The 26,471-nt window shown below is 45.1% G+C and overlaps 2 protein-coding genes across 5 annotated transcripts in view; one reads left to right on the top strand and one right to left on the bottom strand.

Moving 5' to 3' along the window:
- Nucleotides 1–23,350, bottom strand: part of FPGS (folylpolyglutamate synthase) — a 68,332-nt gene extending 44,982 nt beyond the window's left edge. Inside the window, exons 1-4 of one of the 4 annotated variants that reach the window (XM_088665087.1) lie at nt 21,454–21,722; nt 16,889–17,178; nt 7,040–7,168; nt 6,781–6,834 (exon numbers count right to left, since the gene is read on the bottom strand). In XM_088665087.1, the coding sequence (XP_088521213.1) occupies nt 6,781–6,834; nt 7,040–7,168; nt 16,889–16,969 (264 nt within the window). In that variant the 5' untranslated portion in view covers nt 16,970–17,178; nt 21,454–21,722. Of the gene's footprint in view, nt 1–6,780; nt 6,835–7,039; nt 7,169–7,915; nt 8,183–16,888; nt 17,179–21,453; nt 21,940–23,233 lie in introns of those variants that run through there. The other 3 variants (XM_035102288.3, XM_035102289.3, XM_035102285.3) reach the window with 3 other exon arrangements.
- LOC148686667 (uncharacterized) lies at nt 9,673–15,001 on the top strand. Its single transcript, XM_088665402.1, has 4 exons — nt 9,673–9,718; nt 11,199–11,674; nt 12,552–12,668; nt 14,993–15,001. Exons 1-4 carry the CDS (start codon nt 9,673–9,675, stop codon nt 14,999–15,001), a joined length of 648 nt encoding a protein of 215 aa, XP_088521528.1.
- Nucleotides 23,351–26,471: the final 3,121 nt, after the last annotated feature.

Consider the following 26,471-nt stretch of genomic DNA (forward strand, 5'->3'; position numbering starts at 1 on the left):
CGCTACAGCCCTTTGTGTTCCGCTGGTCTCTGCCAGTTGCCCTTCACCAGCAGAGACCAGCGGAACACAAAGGGGAACGAACTGCATCGCCGGAAGAAGGCAAATGAAGATCAGCTGAGAAGCGCTGACAGCTGTCAGCGCTTCTCAGCTGATCTTCCTTTGCCTTCTTCCTGTGCTGCAGCTCGTTCCCCTTTGCTAGACGAATGCCCCTTTAGGTTTTGCAATCGGAGGTTTTTATGGCCACACTTCGCAAGACGAAGCAGTGGCCATAAAAAAACTCATCGTCTTGCGAGGCAACCTCCGATCGCAAAACCTATTCGTATAGTGGAAAATTAGTCTTACAGGGCATTCGTCTAGCGAGGCACCACTGTAATATACTTGAAAAGGGCGAAATGCCTAGAACATGGGGAGAAAGCTACCTAACCTTAATTCCAAAACAGGGAACAGACTTGTCTTTGCCATTAAATTACAGACCTATCTCATTATTGAATAATGATTACAAGCTGTTTGCCTCCATCTCAGCAGATAGATTAAAGAATATGTTGGCAACAATTATTCATGAAGATCAGGTGGGCTTTCTTACAAAACGATTAATGCAGAGTAACATCAGAAATATTATCAATATCATCGAATATTTAGACATGAGAATAGATAAGCCAGGAGTTCTAATAGCGGTCGACGTGGAAAAAGCGTTTGACAAAATCTCATGGAAATTTATGAGGGCTACCATGGAACAAATGGGGCTTGGGAAGTCTTTCTGTAACGGAATCCAAGCAATCTACACTAAGCAAAGGACAAGACTACTAGTGAATAATAACATCTCTGACGAGTGTGAAATAAATAAAGGAACTAGACACGGCTGTCCCTTGTCTCCTCTAATTTTCATTTTACTGATGGAAATATTAAACAATAAAATTAGAGACGAAAAGGAGATAAAAGGAGTCACACTCGGCAGTAGAGCGTATAAATTACGCACGTATGCAGATGACCTAATCATCATAGCTGCCAAGTTATCCCTTTTTTTTAAGGGATTTTCCCTTATGCTGAATAGGCTTCCTCGTGAGAAAAGGGAAAACTTGGCAGCTATGCTAATCATTACGACGGAAAACCCAAAGGAAAGCATAATTAAGATTCCAGAAATAATCAACGAATTTGGTAAGGTGGCGGGATACAAATTAAATAATACAAAAACCAAAATGTTGGCTAAGAATTTATCAAAGGAAGAGAAACTTGAAATTGAACGATCAACACAACTAAAGTTTTCCTGCAAAATTAAATATCTAGGAATTTGGTTATCCCCCCAAAATATTACCGTAATTTATACCAGGACAATTTCATCAAAGCATGGGAGGAAATTAAAAGAAATTTGGCGATCTGGAGCAAGTTAAAGTTATCATTTCTGGGACGAATTTCGGCAATAAAAATGAGCGTATTACCAAAGTTTATGTTCTTGTTTCAAAATATTCCCATATTACGTAATACTGGATGTATAAAAGAATGGCAGAAGGAAATCTCCAGATTTATCTGGCAAGGAGCAAGGCCGAGAATTAAGCATAAGCTGCTTATAGACATCAAAGAAAGGGGAGGATTTGGACTACCCGATCTGAAATTATATCATGAAGCGGCTTGCTTTGCATGGTTAAAAGACTGGTTTTTGCTTCAAAGAACAAGTTTACTGGATTTAGAAGGATTTGATTTAAGGTTCGGGTGGCACGCCTAAATTATGATAAGACCAAGGTACATAGGGGGTTTACCAACCACATAATAAGAAGCTCTCTCTACAAGGTGTGGGCGAAAGGTGTGGAAGCGAAAGGAAAGTCCGATGCTGTAAAGAAAAATATTGCATAGGAACCTGGAATGTAAGAACCATGAGTGGAGGTAAGCTGGATGTGGTCAAAAATGAGATGACAAGAATAAATATCGACATCCTGGGCATCAGTGAACTAAAATGGAAGGGAATGGGCGAATTCAGTTCGGGTGACTATCATATCTACTACTGTGGGCAAGAATCCTGTAGAAGAAATGGAGTGGCCCTCATAGTCAACAAAAGAGTGGCAAAAACGGTAATGGGATGCAATCTCAAAAATGACAGAATGATCTCGATACGAATCCAAGGCAGACCTTTTAACATCACAGTAATCCAAGTTTATGCACCAACTACCGGTGCTGAAGAAAGTGAAATTGACCAATTCTATGAAGACCTACAACACCTTCTAGAAATGACACCAAAGAAGGATGTTCTTCTCATTACAGGGGATTGGAATGCTAAAGTAGGGAATCAAGAGATAAAAGGAACAACTGGCAAGTTTGGCCTTGAAGTTCAAAATGAAGCAGGGCAAAGGCTAATAGAGTTCTGTCAAGAGAACAAGCTGGTCATCACAAACACTCTCTTCCAACAACACAAGAGATGACTCTACACATGGATATCACCAAATGGGCAGCATCGGAATCAAATTGATTATATTCTCTGCAGCCAAAGATGGAGAAGCTCTATACAGTCAGCAAAAACAAGACCTGGAGCTGACTGTAACTTAGATCATCAGCTTCTTATAGCAAAATTCCAGCTTAAACTGAAGAAAGTAGGAAAAACCACTGGGCCAGTAAGATACAATCTGAATCAAATCCCTTATGAATACATAGTGGAAGTGAGGAACAGGTTTAAGGATTTAGATTTGGTGGACAGAGTGCCTGAAGAACTGTGGATGGAGGCTCGTAACATTATACAGGAGGCAGCAACGAAAACCATCCCAAGGAAAAGGAAATGCAAGAAAGCAAAATGGCTATCCAACGAGGCCTTACAAATAGCGGAGGAGAGGAGGCAAGCAAAATGCAAGGGAGATAGGGAAAGATACAGGAAACTGAATGCAGATTTCCAAAAAACAGCAAGGAGAGACAAGAGGGTCTTCTTAAATGAGCAATGCAAAGAAATAGAGGAAAACAATAGAATGGGGAAAACCAGAGATCTGTTCAAGAAAATTGGAGATATGAAAGGAACATTTCGTACAAAGATTACCATAATCAAGGACAAAAGTGGTAAGGACCTAACAGAAGCAGAAGACATCAAGAAGAGGTGGCAAGAATACACAGAGGAATTATACCAGAAAGATATGGAGGTCTCGTACACCCCAGGTAGTGTGGTTGCTGACCTTGAGCCAGACATCTTGCAGAGTGAAGTCAAATGGGCCTTAGAAAGCACTGCTAATAACAAGGCCAGTGGAAGTGATGATATTCCAGCTGAACTATTTAAAATTTTAAAAGATGATGCTGTTAAGGTGCTACACCCAATATGCCAGCAAGTTTGGAAAACTCAGCAATGGCCAGAGGATTGGAGAAGATCAGTCTACATCCCAATTCCAAAGAAGGGCAGTGCCAAAGAATGCTCCAACTACCGCACAATTGCGCTCATTTCACACGCTAGCAAGGTTATGCTTAAAATCCTACAAGGCAGGCTTAGGCAGTATGTGGACCGAGAACTCCCAGAAGTGCAAGCTGGATTTCAAAAGGGCAGAGGAACCAGAGACCAAATAGCAAACATGCGCTGGATTATGGAGAAAGCTAGAGAGTTCCAGAAAAACGTCTACTTCTGCTTCATTGACTATGCAAAAGCCTTTGACTGTGTCGACCACAGCAAACTATGGCAAGTTCTTAAAGAAATGTGAGTGCCTGATCACCTCATCTGTCTCCTGAGAAATCTCTATGTGGGACAAGAAGCTACAGTTAGAACTGGATATGGAACAACTGATTGGTTCAAAATTGGGAAAGGAGTACGACAAGGTTGTATATTGTCTCCCTGCTTATTTAACTTTCAGAATTCATCATGCGAAAGGCTGGACTAGATGAATCCCAAGCCGGAATTAAGATTGCCGGAAGAAATATCAACAACCTCAGATATGCAGATGACACAACCTTGATGGCAGAAAGCGAGGAGGAATTAAAGAACCTTTTAATGAGGGTGAAAGAGGAGAGCGCAAAATATGGTCTGAAGCTCAACATCAAAAAAACCAAGATCATGGCCACTGGTCCCATCACCTCCTGGCAAATAGAAGGGGAAGAAATGGAGGCAGTGAGAGATTTTACTTTCTTGGGCTCCTTGATCACTGCAGATGGTGACAGTAGTCACGAAATTAAAAGACGCCTGCTTCTTGGGAGAAAAGCAATGACAAACCTAGACAGCATCTTAAAAAGCAGAGACATCACCTTGCCGACAAAGGTTCGTATAGTTAAAGCTATGATTTTCCCAGTAGTGATGTATGGAAGTGAGAGCTGGACCATAAATAAGGCTGATCGCCGAAGAATTGATGCTTTTGAATTATGGTGCTGGAGGAGACTGTTGAGAGTCCCATGGACTGCTAGAAGATCAAACCTAGCCATTCTTAAGGAAATCAGCCCTGAGTGCTCCCTGGAAGGACAGATCGTGAAGCTGAGGCTCCAATACTTTGGCCACCTCATGAGAAGAGAAGAATCCTTGGAAAAGACCCTGATGTTGGGAAAGATTGAAGGCACTAGGAGAAGGGGACGACAGAGGACAAGATGGTTGGACAGTGTTCTCGAAGCTACGAACATGAGTTTGACCAAACTGCGGGAGGCAGTGCAAGACAGGAGTGCCTGGCGTGCTATGGTCCGTGGGGTCACGAAGAGTCGGACACGACTAAATGACTAAACAACAACAACAACAACAACAACATGAGATGGAATGATGTTGTGGTTTGTTTTTACTTCTCTTTAATTTTTTTGTAAAGTAAGAGGCGAAAACTTGTTAAATTAACAACGTATAACGGTTTTGGATGGTAACTGTGATGGAATAATTGTACAATATCATTACCTTTCAATAAAGAAATGTTTATGTGCAAAAAAACCCAGAAAGCGGTGTTGGGGGTGAGTGTTCAGACTCCTGGGCGTTCACTTGTGGAATGCCTCAGGGCTCTGTCCTCTCCCACATGCTTCTTAGTATCTATATGAAGCTGTGGACAGAGATAATCTGGGGGTTGGGGCTGGGTGTTCATCAGTATGAGGATACCCAGATCTACCTCTCATATAAATCAGAACCAGTGAAGGCGGTGAACGTCCTGTGTGGGTGTCTGGAGACAATTGGGCGATGGATGGCAGTCAATATATTGAGGTGGAATCCCAACAAGACAGAAGTATTGCGGGACGGAGGAAGGCCGGTGTGGGAAATTCCCTGATCCTGAATGGGGTAACTGTGCCTCTGAAGGACCAGGTGCACAATCTGAGGGTCATTTTAGATGCACAACTGTCCTTGGAGATTCAGGTCAATTTTGTATCCAGGGCAGTTGTCTACTAGTTTCATTTGGTACACCAGCTGCAACCCTACCTTCCTGTGCACTGTCTTGCCAGAGTGGTGCATGTTCTGGTTATCTCCTGCTTGCACTACTGCAATGCGCTCTACATGGGGCTACCTTTGAAGGTGACCAGGAAACTACAACTAATCCAGAATGCGGCAGCTAGACTGGTGACTGGGAGCGGCCGCCGAGACCACATAACACCGGTCTTGAAAGATCTACGTTGGCTCCCAGTATGTTTTTGAGCACAATTCAAAGTGTTGGTGTTGACCTGTAAAGCCCTAAATGGCCTCGGTCCAGTATACCTTAAGGAGCGTCTCCACCCCCATCATTCTGCTCAGACACTGAGGTCCAGCACCGAGGGACTTCTCTGCGAGAAGTGAGGTTACAGGGAACCAAGCAGAGGGCCTTCTCGGTAGTGGTACTCTCCCTGGGAACGCCCTCCTGTCATATGCCAAGACATTTGAAGGCAGTCCTGTATAGGGAAGCTTTTTAATGTTTGATGTTTGATTATGCTTTTATATTTCTCGGAAGCCACCCAGGGGGGCTGGGGGCAACTCATTCAGATGAGTGGGGTACAAATACAACAACAACAACAACAAGAGCTGAAGAAGAAGAAGAAGAAGAAGAAGAAGAAGAAGAAGAAGAAGAAGAAGAAGAAGAAGAAGAAGAAGAAGAAGAAGAAGAAGAAGAAGAAGAAGAAGAAGCTTAAACAAGAGGGCAAGGTTTATTTTCATTTTCTTTAACTCAGAAGTAAAGAACCCAGTTTATTTTTCCACGGGCCTAGCAGCAGCTTCCAAGAGAGCCCCAGCTGAGGGCAGCAGCAGTTCAAATGGCAGAGCCAGGCAGCAACTTGGGGGTGGTCCTGGGGAGGCGAGGCGGAAAGGGCTTACTGCTTTTGTGAGGACCCCGGCATGGCTCGGGTGTCAGGGTCTTGTGCGCAGGCAGAGATAGCCCAAAGAAAGAGGAAGGAAGGAAGGGGAAAGGGACTCCCAGCAAGAAGCTTGGAGCTGGCTCGGACTGGGTCTACCTCAACCACCTAGCAGCCTGGCGCCTGCACTTAAAACAAGAAGCTCATGAGGAAAGTTCCCGGGTAGGCTGCTTTCTTCAGCAGCTGCTCTTGTGATTCATTGCAGGAGGCAGAGGAGAGTTGAGGCGGCAAAGCAACAGGGGCAACATGAATGGGGAGAGGAGCAATGACCGAACTCATGGTTTTTCCCACATTGTGATTTTTGTATAGCACATGCACACATTGTGATTCATGATATGTCACCACATCAAATACTACGAAACCATTACCACAAGGTAGACTTCAGACTGGTTTTGGACAATATTGATACATTGCCAAGCCGTACTTCATTCAAACACTCTGAAACTGAGCACTCTCAATTCCCCACAGCAAACTGCCCCACATTTCCCCCATGTGTCAAGGCCCTTGGAGCTATCCCAGGTATTGCTTCCCCCCTGCAACCCATTTCACCTTGCCCTTCGTCCCAGTGACGTGAATGATGTTCAGTTGATCCAGGTCTTCGACCTGCCGGAGAAAAAGTGAATGAACCTTTCAGTTTAGCTGTTCAGGTACTCGCCCCCGGCCCCACCTCATCAGTGCAGGCAGCAACGGCTGCTAACAGACAGCCCTCCCTCTCCCCCCCATCCCTTCAGCAGTAACCCCAGAAAAATCAAGACTGCATCATCGCATCACGGCCAGGGGCCTCCCACAAGCTTCCCAACCTCCTCACCTTCAATCCACTTCGCTCCAAAAAGCCTTTCATGGCTTCCAGCTGTGCCTGGGGGTCTCCTCGCTCCCGTTTCACTTGTTCCAGGTAGCTGGCATTCGTCTGGAGCGTATTCAGAGTCCGAATGGCATCCTAGAAGGCATATGAGGCAGTGGTTAATTGCTTTCCCCCTTTTGGTCAGCCTTGTAAGCAGTTACTAGCCTGCAAAGACAGTGGAATGCCCAGCTGAGGAGGAAGGGAAAGCACTGCTCCTTCTTCCATGGGAACAGAGGAAACTGACTTGCACAGAGACCACAGAGTTCATTTACCTCAGAGTTGTCTACACTGCCTGGCAGATGCTCTCTAGGATGTTCCCAGCCCTACCTAATGTTCCCAAGGACAGAACTTGGGACGTACTACAAGCAAAGCACATGCTCTACCCACTGAGCTACAGTGCTCGGGTTACAGACGCTTCAGGTTACAGACTCCGCAAACCCAGAAATAGTACCTCGGGTTAAGAACTTTGCTTCAGGATGAGAACAGAAATCGTGCTCCAGTGGCGCGGCGGCAGTGGGAGGCCCCATTATTAGCTCAAGCGGTACCTCAGGTTAAGAACAGGTTCAGGTTAAGAACGGACCTCCAGAACGAATTAAGTTCTTAACCCGAGGTACTACTGTATAGCCCCCCAGCTTTCTATGCTGGGCATGGAAGGGAATCAGAACACCGCCATCTTTCCACCACCAACCCACTCACTTGCACACAATTCCTTGTTGGCTATTGCAACCAGGCTAGTGCCTGAATGCAAGACCTGTTTTTCAGCCTTCCGTTATGGAAAACAAGAAATCAACCACTCCAGGTCAATGCTAACCATCTCCTCTCTGCCCCATTCCAAAAATAAACCTGGAATTGTGAAGTCCCCGTCCAAGGTTCCAGATTCTCGCTGCGCACTCCAGTGGCTGCAAGAAAGCAGGGGACAGGGGGACAGGAAACTCTTTTCTTAACGCCTGCTTTCCAGCTGGTCCTCTGCCTTTTCATGTCTGAATTCTGCCACAGGCAGGACAAGGTGCCAGCGGGTCCGCTGGAGAATCCACACCCTATCCCTCTTGAGAGAGGAATATGCCTTCCTTGCTCCTCTGAATGCACCAGTAGTTCCACGCACGTGGCCAGTGTTTACCCCCTCCCCAACAAACAAGATAATGACCTTCCTCTAGCTGGCTTATGACACATGTGCCTCTCCCTCAACAGCTCAATCACATGTCTAGGGGCGTAAAGTACCAGTTAACTGAAAGCACATAAAAAAACAAACCCAGAAACAAAAAAAGCACAGGCTCTTCCTGCTTCCACCAAGCAAACTGTAAGGGCAGTGTCGGAAGCTGGCACATTGTCAACATGGCCATCAATGAACTCAGGCCACAGAGCAGTCGAAGAGCAAGGAGCTAGGCCGGTCTCGGCAAAAAGATACTAACCCAGGGGCTATTAGCAAAGCTGCTGATTTGCTCAAAATGAGGGCACATTTTAAAAGGCAGCTAAGTAATCTTATGACTGGGAGGAGGAAGAGGGAATCAAGAGAAGTATCAGAGACCGAAGACAAAACTTTTATCTTCTCCTCCAAGGCACTTTGGAAGAGTTATGAAGATTTTTGCAGGATGTGTTTAATTTATTTCGTGTTCATTTCATAAGATTTATATACCACTTGATTGTAAAAAAAAAACTCTAATAGCAGACCTAGGCTGAACCTTGCTATGTGAGAAGGAAATTAAGTAGATGTAAGATTCATTAATGTGCGATAACCTGGGAGTAATATAAATTACAACTGGAACAATTGGAAGACGATTTTTAACATTTTTGCTTTTTATATGTTTTTTTTTCTTTTTCTTTTTCCCTTTCATTTTTTTGAGTTCTTTTTCTTTTTCTTTTTTCTTTCTTTTTGATATATCTTCAAACATGTTTTGTAAACTATTTTGGTTTGTGATTTGTTCTTTGAACGTACTTTGTACTTTTATATATTGGAGAAATGTAGATTGTGTGTATATGTATATTATCTGAATTTGCTAATTTTAAACAATAAAGAATTTACTTTAAAAAAAAACCTCAAAGCCATTTACACAAAGAAGTAAAATCAACAAAAAACCACAACCAAACCTTTAAAAGTACACTGAGGTTAAAATATTAAAACAGATTAAAATTACTTCTACTTTCTAAGCATCCGGAAAGTAGGCTTGGCAAGCACGGAAAAGAGTATGGTGAAGGCTCCTGCTTGAATTTAATAGGCCAGGAGTTCCTTAGTGTTGGCATTGTGACACTAAGCGATTGAAAGACGGGTATTATTTGGCACCTGTAGCAGCACTATATCCACTGGGCACAGGTGGGGTAGGTAAGTAAATCTCATGAGGAAACGGGTCCTAAGCTGTTTTGCTACCCAAGTTTTCCCACAATTTGCAGATTTTTGTATGCTTTTTATTGTAATACATGGATCCCCCCCAAAAAAAACCCCCACATACTTTTATGCTATGCTTTCTGCTTTTTTAAAGTTTTGTAAGTTGCTTGGAGATGCTTTACATGGCAATCAGTTAACAGGCTCAACATTTAATAAACATTACCTTACAGGGCTTTTGTAAGGATTATCATTGGGAGGTAGCTGCATGTTATTATACGCGATGTATTACACAACTGCCTCACAAAGTCCTCAAAAGTGCTTCACGGGTTTTTCCACATTAATTCTTATAAACAGCCCTGCAAGGTAGGTCAGCACTATTATTATACCTGGGGCCAAGAACCTGAGGGGGAATAGCTTGCCCCCAGGTGGACCAGAAGGAAAGCTCAGCTAGCTATTCATTCTGTCCTTTTAATTAGTCTGAAAATGACTTATCAAATGTTCATAGCTTCCTTTCCTGACAAAATGATCATAGAATCATAGAGTTGGAAGAGACCACAAGGGCCATCCAGTCCAATCCCCTGCCAAGCAGGAAACACCATCAAAGCATTCTTGACATATAGCTGTCAATCCTCTGCTTAAAGACCTCAAAAAAAAGGAGACTCCGCCACACTTCTTGGCAGCAAATTCCACTGCCAAACAGCTCTTACTGTCAGGAAGTTCTTCCTGATGTTGAGGTGGAATCTTCTTTCTTGTAGTTTGAATCCATTGCTCCGTGTCCGCTTCTCTGGAGCAGCTGAAATCAACCTTTCTCCCTCCTCTATACGATATCCTTTGATATCTTTGAACATGGCTATCATATCACCAATTAACCTTCTCTTCTCCAGGCTAAACATACCCAGCTCCCTAAGCCGTTCCTCATAAGGCATCGTTTCCAAGCCTTTGACTATTTTTGTTGCCCTCCTCTGAACACGTTCCAGCTCGTCAGTATCCTTCTTGAACTGTGGTGCCCAGAACTGGACACAGTACTCCAGGTGAGGTCTGACCAGAGCAGAATACAGTGGTACTATTACTTTCCTTGATCTAGGTGCTATACTCCTGTTGATGCAGCCCAGAATTGCATTGGCTTTTCTAGCTGCTGCATCACACTGTTGACTCATTTTCTACACCAGGGGTAGAAAATCAGCCCCAGCCAGCATTGCTAAAGATGCTGGGAGTTGTAGTCTGAAAACAGCTGGGAGGTCAGTTTCCCCAAGTTACCCAGAGAACTGCCTCCTCCCACATGAATGCCAAGATCATCCTAAATTTGCCAACTTTGCCATATTAAAAGTTAAATGGTAATGGACTGGATGAGAGCCAACAAACTGAAGTTTGATCCAGATAAGACTGCCTTGGTCACGCTGGTCAATGATCTCCGGCAGGCTAGGGACAAGGGTGAAAGCTGTTTCCTTGTTCAGCTGGATCTCTCAGCAGCCTTTGGTACTATCAACCATGAAATCCTTCTGGACCGTCTAGAGGAGTTGGGAGCTGGGGGCACTGTCATGCAGTGGTTCCGCTCCTTCCTCCTGGGCCATGTCCAGAAAGTGGTGGTGGAGGATGAGTGTTCAGACCCCTGGGCTCTCACTTGTGGGGTGCCTCAGGGTTCTGTCCTCTCCCCCATGCTTTTTAACATCTACATGAAGCTGCTGGGAGAGATCAGCAGGGGGTTTGGGCTGGGTGTCCATCAATATGTGGATGATACCCAGCTCTACTTCTCTTTTAAATCAGAGATCAGCGAGGATGGTTAAGTGTGTGAGTGCCTGGAGGCAGTTGGAGGATGGATGGCGGCTAACAGATTGAGGTTGAACCCTGACAAGACAGAAGTACTGTTTGTGGGAGACAGGAGGCGGGCGGGTGTGGGGGACTCCCTGGTCTTGAATGGGGTAACTGTGCCCCTGAAGGACCAGGTGTGCAGCCTGGGAGTCATTTTGGACTCACAGCTGTCCATGGAGGTGCAGGTCAACTCTGTGTCCAGGGCATCTGTCTACCAGCTCCATCTGGTACGCAGGCTGAGACCCTACCTGCCCGCAGACTGTCTCGCCAGAGTGGTGCATGCTCTGGTTATCTCCCGCTTAGACTACTCAAATGCGCTCTACCTGGGGCTCCCTTTGAAGGTGACCTGGAAACTGCAATTAATCCTCAATGCGGCAGCTAGACTGGTGACTGGGAGTGGCTGCCGGGACCATATAACACAGGTCCTGAAAGACCTGCACTGGCTCCCAGTACGTTTCCGAGCACAGTTCAAAGTGTTGCTGCTGACCTTTAAAGCCCTAAATGGACCTGGCCCTATATACCTGAAGGAGCATCTCCACCCCCAGCATTCAGCCTGAGGTCCAGTGCCGAGGGCTTTTTGGCGGTTCCCTCCCTGCCAAAAGTGACAGGTTACAGGCAGAGGGCTTTCTTTGTAATGGCACCCGCCCTGTGGAACGCCCTCCCACCAGATGTCAAAGAAATAAACAGCTATCTGACTTTTAGAAGACAACTGAAGGCAGCCCTGTTTAGGGAATGTTTCGTGTTTTATTGTGTTTTTAATACCCTGTTGGAAGCCACCCAGAGTGGCTAGGGATGTCCGGCCAGATGTGTGGGGTATAGGGTATAAATATTATTATTATTATTATTATTATTATTATTATTATTATTATTATTATTATTATTATTCTGTGGAGTGTGGCCCACTAAGCGTGTGTGCCTTAAAATTATTACAATTTATTTGATATTAATTTGCATGGATTAAAGCAGGCACCCCCAAACTGCGGCCCTCCAGATGTTTTGGCCTACAACTCCCATGATCCCTAGCTAACAGGACCAGTGGTCAGGGAAGATGGGAATTGTAGTCCAAAACATTTGGAGGGCCGACGTTTGGGGATGCCTGGATTAAAGCAGATACAAGTAGACACACACACACACACACCCTCTTTTGTGGTTCACTACCCCAGTCTCCGAAGGGTGTGGAACTCCAGTGGGCACTTACCCATGTTCAGTTTCCTTGGAATGATGGACGGCGGCAATTGTGGTGTCTTTAGGAGAGATGGTTTATCTACACATACATACAACCTGAGCCTACAATGGAGGTGCTCACAGCATGAGCACCCCAAAAGGGTCTTGCTTCTCCCACCACCACAGCCTTGGATTCCAGCAGGAATCGGGTACAGCTCTGATGCCCTGGCTTCTGCCAGCCGCCTCCTTCTAGCCCAGCTCTCTCACACAATGCTGGCTATTGCCCTTCTCACTAGCAGCCAGGTGAGGGAGGGGGCCCAGGGCCCACCCATCTGTCCTCTGGCACAAAGCCACTTCCCTTTGTTATACCATGCTTAGGCCCACTGACTCACCTAAAAGCTGGCCTGTCTCCTTTAACCACTGAACCCCCCAAACTAACCACATTATATATATTCAAGTAAAATGCAATTATGCTACCTGGATGAAGGGCCTTGGCATTTTCACTCCAGCGCCTTGCAGGGCTGGGCCCCACGCAGCTTGTCCCTCCCTCCATTTTTCAACATCACAATGCTGAAAAGTTAACATTGCCCAGCCCTACACAGCTGAGAGGCATGGTCTACATGCACTCAAGGTCTCTCTGGTCTGCTGCCTTTCAAATTCTAAATTCCCAGGCAAAAACCAGACCTTTTTGGTTGAATAAGTGTGTGTTTGAGGGAGTATTAGTTGGTAGTTTTTTTCCTTGTTTTTATTATGTATATTGTGTTTTTATATTGTATTTTTTTGTTTTGAACAGCCCTGAGATCTATGGATGAAGGGTGGTATACAAATTTAATAAAGAACAACAACTTTTCTGAAAGGCTAGAAGTACTTTATCAGGTACTGCCTACCTCGGAGGGAAAAGGGATGCGGGTGGCACTGTGGACAAACGCCGGCTCCCTCGGCCTGAAAGCAAGATGAGCGCCACAACCCCATAGTCGCCTTTGACTGGACTTAACCGTCCAGGGGTCCTTTACCTTTTACCTTGGAGGGAAACAAGCTCCTTACCTTCTTTCTGCAGAAAAGCAAAGTGGACAGAGCTAGCGTACAGTATTCAAAAATAGGCTGCATATCTCTGCTACAAGCTGGTGGGTAACGGGGCCGTCCACTGCTATAATAAGCAACTTCCTCAATTGCCTTGTAAGTGGGATAGTGCAGGGATTGGCCAACTCCCAAGAGACTGCGATCTACTCACAGAGTTAAAAACTGGCAGTGATCTACCCCCTTTTGGGGGGTTCAGGTCAAAGTTGTTGAGGGTTTTTTAAGGTAGGAAAGCCCTGATTTTGGGAGTTCACATAAAAGTTCTTGAGCTTCTTTAGGAAGGAGGAAAGCGACTGAGCTTTTTTTTTTAGGAAGGAAAGCCCTGTTTTTGGTGGTTCAGGTCATTTTAGGGGTGCAGGACAAAGGTGTTGAGTTTTTTTAGAGGAGCCAAAGTTTTTTAGCTTCTTTGGAGGGGAGCCACTGATCCACTAGTGATCTACCACAGACGTCCAGTGATCTACCGGTAGATCACGATCTACCTGTTGGACATGCCTGGGATAGTGTATTTGATGGCACAGGGATGTGGGACTACTGTACGCACGCTTAGGTGAACATCAGGCTATTCCTGCACTGCACTAGAAAGTGGTCGGACTGTGTGCTCAGTAGAAAGGCATTGCAGGCAAAAGGTCCCCTGTCCAATTACTGGACTCTCAAGGGAGGGCTGTGGAAATCCCTTGCCTTAAACTCTGGACAGCTGCTCCTAGTCAGTGCAGACCAGGAGCTAGCAAACTTTTTCAGCAGGGGGCCAGTCCACTGTCCCTCATACCTTGTGGGGGACCGGACTATATTATTTGGGGGGGGGGGAATAAACAAATTCCTATGCCCCACAAATAACCCAGAGATGCATTTTAAAGAAAAGCACACATTCTACTCATGTAAAAACACGCTGATTCCCGGACCATCCGCGGGCCGGATTGAGAAGGCGATTGGGCCGCATCCAGCCCACGTGCCTTAGGTTACCTACCCATGGGTGTAGACTATACTGAGCTAGATGGAACAAATGCCCTGTCTCAGCATATGGCAGCTTCAACCCATACAGAAGCAGGAGGGCTGGGGTTTTATTTTCTCTTTAAGTGAATGGCCATAGCTCAGTGGTGGAGCAGCTGCTTGCATGCAGAAGGCGCTGCCTGGAACTCCAGAGAGCCATTGCCAGTCACCAGGCTAGTCAGACCAGTGGCCTGACTCAGGATAAGGTAACGTCCTGCATTCTGGGGGGAGCTATTACTCCCCCCACCGGACGCCCTAGGCAGCCGAGCAGCAACCCACCTCTCCTTCACAACATGTCACTTGGGTAGTGTTCTCCTTTTTTCTTTCTTTTCTCTCCTCCCACCTCCAAATTATAGGTTATGATCAGCTGGCGTGGCCTAATAAAGAAACAGTCAGGCAGGCAGTTCCTTTGGCCAGATGAGGGCATGTTAAGGGCCAAGTTTAAGAGGCCCCCACGGAATAACACACACTGATTTACATTTGCACTGATGTAGAGGTGAGGATGCAACTAAAAGCGAACCATCAAACTAAACAATCAATCTGCCTTATTCTTTCTTCCTTAGCTTATATGACGATGTTTAATGTACACAAGATCATATCAGATTTATAACGGCTCTTTTAAAGTCTGTTCCTCCACCACCCATGTCCTTTACCAAAAAGAAAAAAGAAAAAACAATTACTGTATGTAAAACTTGAAACTTATCAGGTACTGCAGCCAATTATGTAAAATGGGTACAAAGATCTCAGGCCCCAAGCACACATTATGTATTTATTATTATTTGTTCAATTTATATCCAGCTCCTTCTGAAGGAGCCCCCCGGTGGCAACCAGATGAATAATAATTTTAAAGACTTTTTAAAGACTTCTAAAAACAATTAAAAACATTAGATTTCACTCAACTAAGTTTTCTTGACAGCACACTGAAATTGATATGCCCTAGTTTAAAAGGTAAAGGTAAAGGACCCCTGACAGTTAAGTCCAGCTGCGGACAACTCTGGGGTTGTGGCGCTCATCTTGCTATACAGGCCGAGGGAGCCAGCGTTTATCCGCAGACAGTTTTTCCGGGTCATGTGGCCAGCATGACTAAGTCGCTTCTGGTGCAACGGAACACCGAAACCGGAGCAGCGTGCGGAAACACCTTTATCTTCCCACCGGAGCGGTACCTATTTATCTACTTGCACTTTTTTGCGTACTTTCGAACTGCTAGGTTGGGAGGAGCAGGGACCGAGCAACAGGAGCTCACCCGTTGTGGGGATTCGAACCGCCGACCTTCTGATCGGGAAGCCCAAGAGGCTCAGTGGTTTAGAGCAAAGCATCCCTATACTGTACCCTAGTTAGTCATATCTATTGAGTAGGGTCAATATCACTCAGTCTGTCAACCAGGGATTTCAGAGTTACCATGAACATCGCAGCAGGGAGTGACATGCTTGTAAAGGCAAGTTGAGAAAGATGCCTCGGGTGGCAACAGGCCAGGAGCAGGCAATGTGCTAAAAGCACTTTTACTTCTAGATCTGGCCATATTCATCACTTTCCCGCTTCTCCTCCACCTCACCCAATTCACATGCAGGGCCATGACTATATTGCTTAAGGCTGCACATTTGGAAAAATACTAATCTATGTTAAAAAGAAGCAGGAAATGGTTCGCCAGAAGCAGACAGGAAAGGTAGGATATAAATGTAGTAAATTAAAATAAAATAAATAAAATAAAAATAAATAAAAATCAGCAGGCCAGGCTAGATGCTCTCTTACCGATGTGTATAGTTTCTATCTGGGGGATATTTATATAGATTTGTATCCATAGCCCTACTGAGAGTAGAGCCATTGAAATTAATGGATGACTCAGATCCATTATAGAATCCTAGAATCATAGAATCCTAGAGTTGGAAGAGACCACAAGGGCCATCCAGTCCAACCCCCTGCTGAGCAGGAAACACCATCAAAGCATTCTTGACACATGGCTGTCAATCCTCTGCTTAAAGACCTCCAAAGAAGGAGACTCCACCACACTCCTTGGCAGCAAATTCCACTGTCGAACAGCTCTTACAGTCAGGAAGTTCTTCCTAATGTTGAGGTGGAATCTTCTTTCTTTTAGTTTGAATCCATTGCTCCGTGTCCGCTTCTCTGGAGCAGCAGAAAACAACCTTTCTCCCTCCTCTATATGACATCCTTTTATATATTTGAACATGGCTATCATTAGGTTCATTAGGTCTACTCTGAGTAACAGTAGCAACTATAAGAGGCAAAACACCTCTGTAAACACAGAGAGTGTGGGGGATAATAATATACAGTATAAGAAATATACTGTATACAGCGTATAAAACAAAGACTATGATACAACAAGCCAAAGCAACAATAGGGCCAGAGACCGGGGGGGGGGAGGATTATACTGGAGGAGCCGTGAAATTATACAAAAAGACAGAACATCCAAACAAGGAAACTAAAGTTTTAGCAACATGTACCATTGTTGATTCTTGGCTGGCAGATATCAGCCTTCGGCAACCTGGCACCCTCCAGGTGTTCTGGACTACTATTCCTATCATCCTCACTCAGCATGGTCAATGGTCAGGGGTGATGGGGGTGTTATCCTGCAACATCTAGGAAGCCAGCTGACAAAAAGGCTGGACCACACAGAGCTAGTAGGATGGCAGTCTTGACCTGGTGTAAGGCAGCTTCGTATGGCCCTCTGCTCCACTTGAGAGGATAACGTGCTGCTGAGCTATGATAGCAGAGTGAGCTCTCTTTGCTGCGTCTGTTGCAAAAAAAGAGCAAAGCACAACATTTACAGAACACTTTGCCAGGTATAAATAAAATGCAAAGGATACACCAAATTCACCTGCGTCCCCCCGACTACCAAAACTCCCCTTTCGAAATCAAAATTACTCCCAGGAAAAACTGAGAAGGGGAAAGGGACTTACCCCGCTAATTTTACGGGGCTCCAGCAATGACCTCCACACCTCCTGCTTGAGCATTATTCAGCCCCGCCTAGCATGGGCAAAGGGAGTGGGAGCTGTGGAAGTTGCAATCAAGCTGCCTCTGGAGGGTACTGCGTCAGCTGCCCATTTTGAAGAGAGAGCCAGTGATGGTATAGTGGTTGGAGTGTTGGACTAGGACCTGGGAGGCCAGGGTTCAAATCCTGCTTGGCCATGAGACTCATTAGGTGACCATTCGCTGTCTCTCAGCCTAGCCTACCTCACAGGGTTGTTGTCAGGAGTAAATGAGGAGAGGAATACCATGAGTGCCTTGAAGAAAAGGAGGGATACGAATGGAAGCAACCAATCAAGCATGCTTATCCTAGGGTGCAGAAGGATACAGAATACCCTGGAGACGTCATTGCCCCCCCCCACTAAGTAGAAGAATAGAAGCATAACCACTAAACTCCACCCCACTCACCATACTCCCCTCCCCTCTTTCTTAATTGTTTAAACCAGTGATGGCCAAACTTCGCCCTCCAGCTGTTTTGGGGCTACAACTCCCATCATCCCTAGCTAACAGGACCAGTGGTCAGGGATGATGGGAATTGTAGTCCCAAAACAGCTGGAGGGCCATGTTTGGCCATCACTGGTTTAAACCAGTTCATGAACCAAGAACCTGTAAATGGAACACTAATAATGAAACATATGTTGTGGGTACTTTCCCACATATATTATGCTATTTTTGTGAGATATACAAATGGCATGAGGAAATTTGGTATACTTGTTTGTATAACATTATTCTTGTTTATAAAACCCAATTAAAAAAAAAAGTCCACATCATGATAGCTGTTTCATAACATTCGACCTGGAGATACAGTGGTACCTCGCAAGACAAATGCCCTGCAAGACAAATTTTTCGCAAGACGAATGCGTCTTGCGATCTGATGGTTACTCGCAAGACGAATTCGTTTTGCAAAAAATTCGTCTTGCAAATCACGGTTTCCCATAGGAATGCAAAGAAATTTCAATGCATTCCTACGGGAAACTGCGATTCGCAAGACGAATTTTTCGCAAAACGAATGGACTCGCGGAACTAATTAAATTAGTCTTGCGAGGCACCACTGTATATTGCTAATCATGGGGGAAAACCGTGAAGCTGATTGTCACTTTGCTCACAATTCCTGCAAATTGTATGGCTTTGCTGGCTTAGCTCTCTCCTGCCTCCTGCAGGGGGCAGCACACCACAAGAGCAGGCGCTCACAAATGCAGGCAGAATGACTGGGAACTATCCTCAGAGCAGACACCATGATTTTTTGTTTTAGAGCTAGGCTAGGGGCACCAGGCTGGTACCAGTAGGTTGTGCTGCTGTTTAAGCCTCTTTCCCTCCCTTCTCTCTCTGTGTGTAAGAATGCAGCATGCGTGTGTCTGTAGCACCCTTGCCAGAGCTGGCTTCCTCTCCTCTTGGTAATCGTCTGCTGTGAGCTGCTCTGATCAAATCCATTAGGAAATCCCTTCACCCTCATTCTACCTTCCCACCCTGCCTCCGTCAACTTTGTGAAGGGAGTGGAGAAGCCGGTTAGGCTTTTAAAAACAAGTAAGAAACCACAGATCTGCTGCCAGATCCTGCTTCACCAACCATGTTTGCCTAAGTAAGATGCAGAGTTGGTCCCACCAGAACTACCCACCCAAGCTCATGAGATGGTGGTGGTTCTTTTGGAAGAAAAACTGGGGAGGGGGTATGTGAGATGTGGGGGTGTGGTTTGTGTAAATTACTTAAATAACTCTTAAATCATTTTGAAAAATTTTTTTAAGCATGTGTGTGTAATTAACATTATTTCACTAAATCTAATGCCCTTAAAACTGCATAGAACATTAATATATTCTCTAGAAATCTTTAATGGTTTAGCTGAAGAATGATATCATTGAGTCTATTTTCATTTATGCATCAAATTTAATTCTCCCCCCCCCCTCAATATTTTCCCAGATTATTTGTACTCACTATTATTAAAAGTTAGTAAAAATGTGCCTGCTTTAGTAGCAATACAGTGGTACCTCGGTTTATGAACACAATTAGTTCCGGAAGTCTGTTCATAAACTGAAGCGTTCATAAACTGAAGCGAACTTTCCCATTGAAAGTAATGGAAAGTGGATTAATCCGTTCCAGACGGGTCTGCAGAGTACTCAACGTGAAGCGTACTTAACCCGAAGCATGGGTGTAATTTGTTCCAGAAGTCAGTTCATAAACTGAAGCGTTCATAAACTGAAGCGAACTTTCCCTTTGAAAGTAATGGAAAGTGAATTAATCCGTTCCTGATGGGTCTGCGGCGTTCGCAAACCGAAAATTCGTAAACCGAGGTGTTCATAAAGCGAGGTTCCACTGTAGTAGCAGTTGTCAGGACATTACCATGTTTGCTCTCCATCCTTATTTCAGACACTGTGATACATTGGAATATCGCAATGTTTGGGAAGTGATTTATTGCGATGTTGAAAACCAAATATTGCCCAGCCCTGTGGACAATGCCTGAAAAATCCAACTGACACAAGGGTGGCTAATCAGTGGCCCTCCAGATATTGATGGGACTCCAGCCCCCCCCCCCCATCTGCCCCAGTCAGCTTGGGCAAAGGTCAGGAATGATGGAAGTTGCAATTTAACAACGTATTGAGGACAGACAACAGACTGGCTGCCCTTTGGGATACAGGGTTTACAAATGGATGGACGGACACACAAAAAGGCATTGAATGTTAACCTGAAACAAGTTAAGTGGCTACAAAAAAAACCCCTATGAGGCCAATTGTGGAGTAGGAAGCATAAAATCACAACAAAATTGACCACTGAGAACAAGGGGTGCTTCCTTAGAGCACTACTTCTGCCACCTGAGTCCAACATGTGCTTCCTAGGGGCTGATGGAAACAGTTCAAAACATCTGGAGGGCAGCAATCAGCGAAGGCTGGGAGATCAACGAAAGAGCATTTTGCATGCAAAAGCCCCCTCCCCAAGTTCAGTCCCTAGAACTGCCCCCTTAAAAAAACGGACCACAGACATCTGTTGCTGAGGTCTTAAATTGCAAGCAGGAACGTGCAACCCTCCCGGCGCTGCTGGACTCCCTTCATGCCCTGCCAGAAATGCCAGCAGCAAAGGATGATGGGATTTGGAGTCCAAAAACATGTGGAAGCACATGTGGAAGCCTCAAGACAGCCAGGTCTTCCGATCACCTGGCAATATCTCCCTCCCTTGTTTCAAAAGTGATTTGCCTCTAACTGACAAACGTGTGCTCTAGTTTTGCTGTCTTTTGTTTGCGGTTACTGTTTTATCCGTGGAAAAACTAATACAGCTACCTTTTTCAAAATAATAATAGTAGTAGATTCGCCACTATAGTTTTGTTCCTTCACTTCCTGGCTCGGAATCTACCACTACACTAAGGAAAGTACAGTATAAAGTAGGGTTCCCGTCCCGTCCCGTCCCCAAAATGCAATGTGCAATACATTCTGCTTGGAATGCAATTCATTCCTTGCGTCTGCAAGTCGCCAGGGCTGAACTTGAAAAATAAAAGTAAGGTAGGGTGACAGCCTATAAAACTAACGTAAAGAAATCGAATTAATATCCTGCACTAGAATTCACGACTCCCTCCCCCCCCTCACATGAACACACCAATAAAACAAAGCGAAACAGCACTGCAGCCTAGAAAGTTAATGCAACGGAAAGAAATCGAATTAAAATTCGCTGCCAACATTAGAAATCACTAGCCACGCGCACACCAATTAAATGAAACGAAATATGAAACAAAGCAAAACAGGGAAACAGAGCAAGCAGGCGCCCGCGTGCAAAAAGCATTCCTGCTTACTCAAGCCTGGCCGGACACTTAGAAATGCTGTTTGCTCGTTTAATATTTATAACTTTCGTATGTTTCAAAAGCGAAGTCGGGGAATTGCACGTGTGTGTTTTTACTGCCTTCCTCCGAGGCTTCCGTTCCTTGCTGCACTCCCCCCTTGCACGGAACCAGCAGGTGCGAGAGACAGGAGAAGGGGGTCCCTGCCTGTCCGCCCGCCCGCCGGCTGACGCAACCCCCGCCGGGCTTGCAAAGGGGCGTCTCCTCCGGGCGGCGGTGCCTCACCTGGTACTCCATCCTGGGCGCGTGGGCCGGGCGGGCGCTGAGCCACCTCTGGACGCGAGGAGGCGGCGGCGGCGGCACCAGCACCCGCTGCTGGAGGAAGGCCAGGTGCAGAGCGCGGACCCGGCGCGAGCCCATGGCAGGCGCCTCCCCCCGGCTCAGCTTCCCCAAGCGGCGGATCGTAAGCCGCGGCCGCACCACGCCGCGGAACCTTCCCGGCAGCGCGCAGGCGCGGAAGCGGCCCTGAAGCCGGAGCGGCCATCTTTGCGTGTGGGAGAGGCGCCCGGGCCGTGTTGCGCAGAAGCGACCAGTAGAACCAACGCAGCCATCTTTGGGAATGGCGGTTTTCCCTTTCTTTCTTTCTTTCTTTCCCCGCCCCTCCCTCCGTAGAGATAGGAAGTCGCAGAGCGGCGCGCGGTTTCTCCGTGAAAAGAACGCGGGTGTCGTGCGCATAGCTGCCAAGTTTTCCCTTTTCTCACGAGGAAGCCTATTCAGCAAAAGGGAAAATCCCTTAAAAAAAGGGATAACTTGGCAGCTATGCGGACGCGTGCGTCAGATCAAATCTAACACAAACTGGATTTTGTTTCAATCAAATTCACAGTTTCGTTGTAAAAGAAACACGTAGAAACGCAAGATCAGAGACCCGCAACGCAATTTGAAAATTTATTTAAGCACGACGGGGGGGTGGGGGGGAGAAGGGATTGGTTTTCAAATGGTGCATAACATTTCTCAGTATAATTATGGAACTCCTTAAAAAGATATGGGGGCTGGATATTGGCACACAAATTATTCCCAGGGACTGAAATAAAATTTGGGAATCGCAACCCTTAAAATCCTTAGGGAAAACTCATTGACGTGACTACACAGGTGGTATTATAGCCCCTTTGCAAATGTCAAAAATGTTTTATACCACCTAATTCTTGGAGGGTGATAATATTGGTACATATTATCATTTACAGGAATGTCGGTTGGTGTGAGGTTTTGGAGATTTAATTTTGACAGAAATTAAACCATTGTTTGCAACTCAGTGGAAAACAGCCCAAAATCTTACACCGGATGCTTAGTACCAACCACTCTGGGAAATACGTAGCTATAGTGGAGAAAATCAGATGTAATTTGAGATTTTGACAAGGACTAGAAGCTCCAGACACTTTTTAAATGATTTGGCATTATTTTATGGCATATACTGTACACCAGAACCTGCACTTTCAATACGACCTTTATCACAAAAGCCTGGCAAATCTGAAACTTTACTTCATAACCTGATACAAGTTGATAGTTTTCTCTTATCTTTGTTTTTTAAACTCACGTGCAACTCTTCACTCCAAATGCCTATTTGATTGTTTTTCATCTTTTAACTTTTGCCTGTTGTTATAATTGTTCTCTCTGTTTTATATACATTATAAAATGAAATAATAATGCTTTACCCCGCCACTCCACCTTCTGAGGTAGACAGGTCTGCAGTTTACACTGATACAGTATATCTAACATCTCCAGATATCTGAAGAGCTGTCACATGGAAGACAACAAGCTTGTTATTGCTGCTCCAGCGGACAGGACCCGCGTAAACTGATTCAAATTGCAAGAAAGGAGATTCTGACTAAGCATTAGGAAGACCTTTCTGAGCAAGAACCATTTGTCAGAAAGGCCACCAGTAACTATTTATTATGACCACAATCTGGGTTTTTTTAAAAATCTCCAGGGGCAGGTTTCACATTGGTGAAGTTTTTAAAAATAGATTTCACATTGTTCAGACCTCCACCTAGGATGAAGGCAAATTTACCTTGTATGTTTCTTTGAACTTTCTTCTCTCCATTATGACTCTCCAGAAGGAAATTCTGATCATTCCTTCTGCCCTGTGGCAGAACGTGTGCTGGGCAGCCTAACAGTTCCCAAAATTGTTAAATTACAACTAGACAGAGGTCACTAGAGGTTGCATTCAGTACAGAGTCTCACCTCACTCTGGGTTTGTTTGTTTGGTTAGCCTGTGACTCGGATATGCTTGAGCCATTTGTCCTGCTGCAATGCTACTCAGTTGTGCTTTTTAAAGACTGTCAGTCACATCCACACCATGCATTTGAAGAATTATGAGAGCTGCTGTCTTTCTACCTCTCCCAGAGTTCCAACTTCCAGCACCCTTAGTGAGCTGCAATTCCCAGGAGTCTTTTGGGAGAAGCCATAGAATCATCGACAAACCTAGACAGCATCTTAAAAAGCAGAGACATCACCTTGCCTACAAAGGTCCGTCTAGTTAAAGCTATGGTTTTCCCAGTAGTGATGTATGGAAGTGAGAGCTGGACCATCAAGAAGGCTGATCGCCGAAGAATTGATGCTTTTGAATTATGGTGCTGGAGGAGACTCTTGAGAGTCCCATGGACTGCAAGAAGATCAAACCTATCCATTCTTAAGGAAATCAGCCCTGAGTGCTCCCTGGAAGGACAGATCGTGAAGCTGAGGCTCCAATACTTTGGCCACCTCATGAGAAGAGAAGAATCCTTGGAAAAGACCCTGATGTTGGGAAAGATGGAGGGCACTAGGAGAAGGGGACGACAGAGGACGAGATGGTTGGACAGTGTTCTCGAAGCTACGAACATGAGTTTGGCCAAACTGCGGGAGGCAGTGCAAGACAGGAGTGCCTGGCGTGCTATGGTCCATGGGGTCACGAAGAGTCGGACACGACTAAACAACCAAACAACAACAATAGAATCATCATAATTCAGATCAGGAGTAGGCAAGCTTCTCAATCCGGCCCACGGACTGTCCAGGAATCAGCGTGTTTTTACTTGAGTAGAATGTGTGCTTTTATTTAAAATGCATTTCTGGGTTATTTGTGGGGCATAGGAATTTGTTCATTCCCCCACATACATACACACACAACATATAGTCCAGCCCACGACATGGTCTGGGGGACGGTGGACCGGCCCATGGCTGAAAAAGCTTGCTGACCCCTGATTCAGATCATCTCACCCCAGCCACAGCCTCGTGAGAAGACCTAGGCAAGCCACTCTTCTCTCAGCTGCCCCACCCCATCTACTAAGTAATAACATTGACCTACCTTACAGGACTGTTGTGACTGTCCAGGTCACAAAAGCCAAAAACTGCAGCCAGGTTGCTGAGTGGATCACCTGGACAAGTACATATTACACCAGTGCTGAGGGAACCGCACACAGGACCATGTTTCGAGGTCCTGTTGTTTATGCACATAGCCCTGAACAACTGGAGTCCAGGTTACCAGCAAGACCATCTCCCTCTGCAAGTTCACTTTGATGCTCCTGGGAAATTTTACTTGTGGCGCTGCAGCTGGCAAAATATCATAGATCATCGGCCTGGAAAACAGGCATTTTTCTTCTGTTTCCCCTGTACTGTGGAAAGCTATCGCCTTCTGCTGTATGTGAAATAGCAACCATCATTCCCTTCAGACTTCTTGAGAAAACTAACCTTTTTGCTCAGGCTTGGACTGTTTTACAGGTTTGGCTCCCCTCAACTTTTAATCACTTTCATATGCTTTCATTTCTTTCATATATATTACTGGTTTTGATTTTGTGATTTGTCATAATCATAGAACCATAGATGTTGTTGTTTTCAGCTGTACACCACTTAAATAGATTTAAAATAATAATAATAATAATAATAATAATAATAATAATAATAATAATAAAGCAGTTTATAAATGATGAATGAATGTGATGCTCAGATTGGACAGTCATGGTCACAAGAACCACTGCTGTAACCTGCTGTAAAATTCACAGTACCCACTAAGATTGTGTGTGTGTGTGTGTGTGTGTGTGTGTGAGAGAGAGAGAGAGAGAGAGAGAGAGAGAAAACCCTTTATTTCTGACTTCAAAACGCTGTAATGTAGTTAAAAACCGCAAGCTGTCTCAGTGTCTAGTTCAACTTCCCTTTTTCATCTTACAGGAAACTGTTAGCCAATATGACCCAGACATAAAACCTTTGGAATTCAATGGTTGAGATGAATTATTTATTTATTTACTTACTTACTGCCCTATACACAGGGGTCTCAGGGAGGTTCACAGAATAAAATCAAGATATAAAACCACAAAATACCTAATAAAAATAGAAAGCTTCAAGCAAGCATTTAACATAAGAGCATATATAGTTATTGTATTTTTTAAAGGCATATCTGAATCCCTCACATTGCACGGCCAAGAAGTGAGCATGACTGAACCAATGCTCATCAGTAAACAGGCATGTTCCAGATCTATTTATTTTATTATTTACAGTGCTTTTTCCCCCCTTAAAAAAATGTTTAGGGCTACTTTCATTTTGACTCAAGAAAATCACCAGTAAAGGAAAGGAAGTTGCCATCAGATGTGGCAACGACGAAAATGACCAATCACCGGGCTAGATTCCAACTCCTACTTCACACAATAAACGCCCGCTTCCACCTGAGACTCAGGAAACACTCAGGAAACACCGTGGCAGGAAATGAAGCTGCCATCGGGGGTAGCAACAGAACTGACAATTCACCGTGCTAGAGAAGAAACCATTTTTTTAAAAAAAAGTTTCTTCTCCCGTTAGATTCACAAAATGTTTAGGGGAATGCTTACCCATGCACTCCACCCCCCCCCCCCGGGAAAAAAAGCACTGATTAATTACATTTGTGTGCCACCTGTCTTTCAAGCAGCATAGAGTTTTCCCGCTCCCCATTTTATCCTCACAACAACCCTATGAGAAAACTTAGGCTGAGAGTGATTGGCCCAAGATCGACAGGGATTTGAACCCTGGTCCCTAGGTCTCTGTCCAAGACTCTAACCACTACACTGCACTGCACTTCTCTGATATGTTCTGATACCCTCTGACATACCAAGCCTTCCTCCCCTGCACAAGGTGAGCGGTTTCTCTCCACCCTGCTCAACCTTGCAAAGCAAACGTATTCGAAATCCTTAATCTTCCCTTTGGCTTTGGCCGGTCTACCCACATTTTAACCCTTAGCACCCAAAGTCCATTTAGACCATCAAGTGGCCACAATTCCCAGCTGCTTTTTTTTAACAAAACATCTC

This window comes from Zootoca vivipara, chromosome Z2 (genome assembly GCF_965207765.1).
Source record: "Zootoca vivipara chromosome Z2, rZooViv2.hap1.1, whole genome shotgun sequence".
NCBI classification, from domain to species: domain Eukaryota; kingdom Metazoa; phylum Chordata; class Lepidosauria; order Squamata; family Lacertidae; genus Zootoca; species Zootoca vivipara.